Genomic DNA, 2202 nt, shown 5'->3' with positions numbered 1-2202 from the left:
AGGAAAAAACAATCACTATGCATTTTCCATACCCAAAAACAAAAAAGCAAAAATCATAACCTTAATTCAAGCTTTTCTAGTATTTTTCAGCATTATCAAGAGAAAGAATCCTTCCATCCCTTCTCTTCCATCATCAGTCTTATCATCCTTTGTTACCACTATTTCCAGCTCCACGCCTCTCTCTCTCCCATCAAAAATGGAAATCATGTAATACCAACCAATGATTACAGCTTCTTTTGTTTCATGAGTCACTTCTTCCTTCTTGGGTCTAGCTAGTATTTCCCATCAGCAGCAAAAACATAGGACTATCCACTCTTTTGTAGGACTATAAGCAACCAAGTTTAGGTTTTTGTTTTCGGGAGAGGCAAACCCTAGAGAAAAATAAGTGAGTGGAGTGATTGTAAGGACAGGAAATAGGAAGAGGAGAGGCCACCGCCACCGCCACTTCCAGCACCAACATCATAACCGAAACCATCTGATAGATCGAAATAACTCAAACAACACTCTCCATGAATTCAATCCCAGAAATGGAGAGCTCCAACTCTGAAAACATAAGTTTCAACAACATAGGCAACAGCCCCACTGCCATGTCAGTCTCAAACTCTTCATCACCGTCCTCCTCCACCGCTCCAAGTCGCTATGAGAATCAAAAGCGCCGAGACTGGAACACCTTTGGCCAGTACCTCAAGAACCACAGGCCTCCTCTTTCTCTGTCCAGGTGCAGTGGTGCTCATGTCCTTGAATTCCTTCGCTACCTTGACCAATTTGGCAAAACCAAAGTACACACTCCAATCTGTCCTTTTTATGGCCACCCAAACCCACCTGCCCCTTGCCCCTGCCCACTCCGCCAGGCCTGGGGTAGCCTTGATGCGCTTATCGGACGCCTCCGAGCAGCCTTCGAGGAAAATGGAGGCAAGCCCGAAGCAAACCCTTTTGGTGCTCGTGCTGTTAGGCTTTATCTACGTGAGGTTCGTGATTTGCAGTCTAAAGCAAGAGGGGTTAGCTATGAGAAAAAGAAGCGTAAGCGTCCACCACAGCAACAAATCCAATCCCTGCCACTGCCACTTCCACCACCTCCAGGTGCAGCTTAACACAAAGAAACAAAGAGTTCCCTTTATCAAGCAGTTTACAATACTACTACTCTTTATTGTTCTTAATTTTTTCTCTACCCGTATTTTTGGTTATTTTGTTTTAGTATGTATGAGTTATATGGCATTTTAGTATTTAGGGTTAGCCTCTCTCTCTCTCTCTCTCTCTCTCTCTCGGTTATGAATCTGTTTGCTTTGGATATATGGAAACGATGGCTAGCTAGATCTGCAGAGACCACGAATCTACTTTCGATCCCAACAACGGTAGTAATATTACTAGCAGTGGGACTAGCAGTAGCGGTAATAGAAAAGTGGTGGTAGAAGTGATTGTACTTGCATTTATGGTCTATGTTGGAACTGAGAGTGCTCATAAATTAATGTAATATTCATGTATGCCAAGCCATAGATGTGCAGATAATGATGTTCTTCCTCTCCCTTTCTCCTTTGGACACTAGCGCTTCTTATCAAATTCTCTGAAATTCAGTCACATAGTGGTTAAAGCTTGAAAGACATTACATAAGAATCATATGTCAGATGTCTAGCACTACTACTGTTGTTTTAATGGTTGGGTTGCAGATGCTTGGTCAGTTTTTCATTTCCTCTGCTGAGTCTCTGACTTAACTTTTGCCCTATTGCCCTGCTACTTTAACTGCCTTGCTGTCTAGAAAAACCATAGGAAATTGACATAAAGATGAAGAGTATATGTTGATTTTTAAAGATTATTCTTTTAATTTAGTGCCATGAAAGATTGATATCAAGGCATAAACTTGGGTGTTGATATATAAATATATAGCTATGTAGCCTCTTAGGATACTTTTCTTATCACACTCTTGCAGATGCAGTGCTTGTGTCCCAATGAATTGATTTAATATTCAGAAACTTGTGCTGTTTCATTTAGTGTTGTCATTTCATCAGTCGAGGGGGAAAGATAGTGAAAAATGTGGCAGACAATGCAAAGTACTTATGGCTTCTGAGATTTTGTTGATGACAATTTTAGCATACTAATTTATCGTGTGTCAGCCATCTAATTGATCTCTTCACCAGTAAATTCCTCCGGCCATTTCCCTTATGAGTCATCTCAGATTAGTTTCTTCTTCTAGGTTTTTGTTTTTTT

The 2202-nt window shown here is 41.0% G+C and overlaps 1 protein-coding gene across 1 annotated transcript; it reads left to right on the top strand.

The window, feature by feature from the left end:
* On the top strand, positions 1–1504 carry LOC105117555 (protein LIGHT-DEPENDENT SHORT HYPOCOTYLS 3-like). The gene has a single exon (XM_011015265.1). The coding sequence runs from the start codon at positions 510–512 to the stop codon at positions 1089–1091; it is 582 nt and encodes a 193-aa protein (XP_011013567.1). The 5' UTR covers positions 1–509; the 3' UTR covers positions 1092–1504.
* Positions 1505–2202: the final 698 nt, after the last annotated feature.

Source organism: Populus euphratica, unplaced genomic scaffold (assembly GCF_000495115.2).
Source record: "Populus euphratica unplaced genomic scaffold, PopEup_1.0 scaffold1409.1, whole genome shotgun sequence".
In the NCBI taxonomy this organism is placed as follows: Eukaryota; Viridiplantae; Streptophyta; class Magnoliopsida; order Malpighiales; family Salicaceae; genus Populus; species Populus euphratica.
This window is presented reverse-complemented; position numbering and strand designations above follow the sequence as displayed.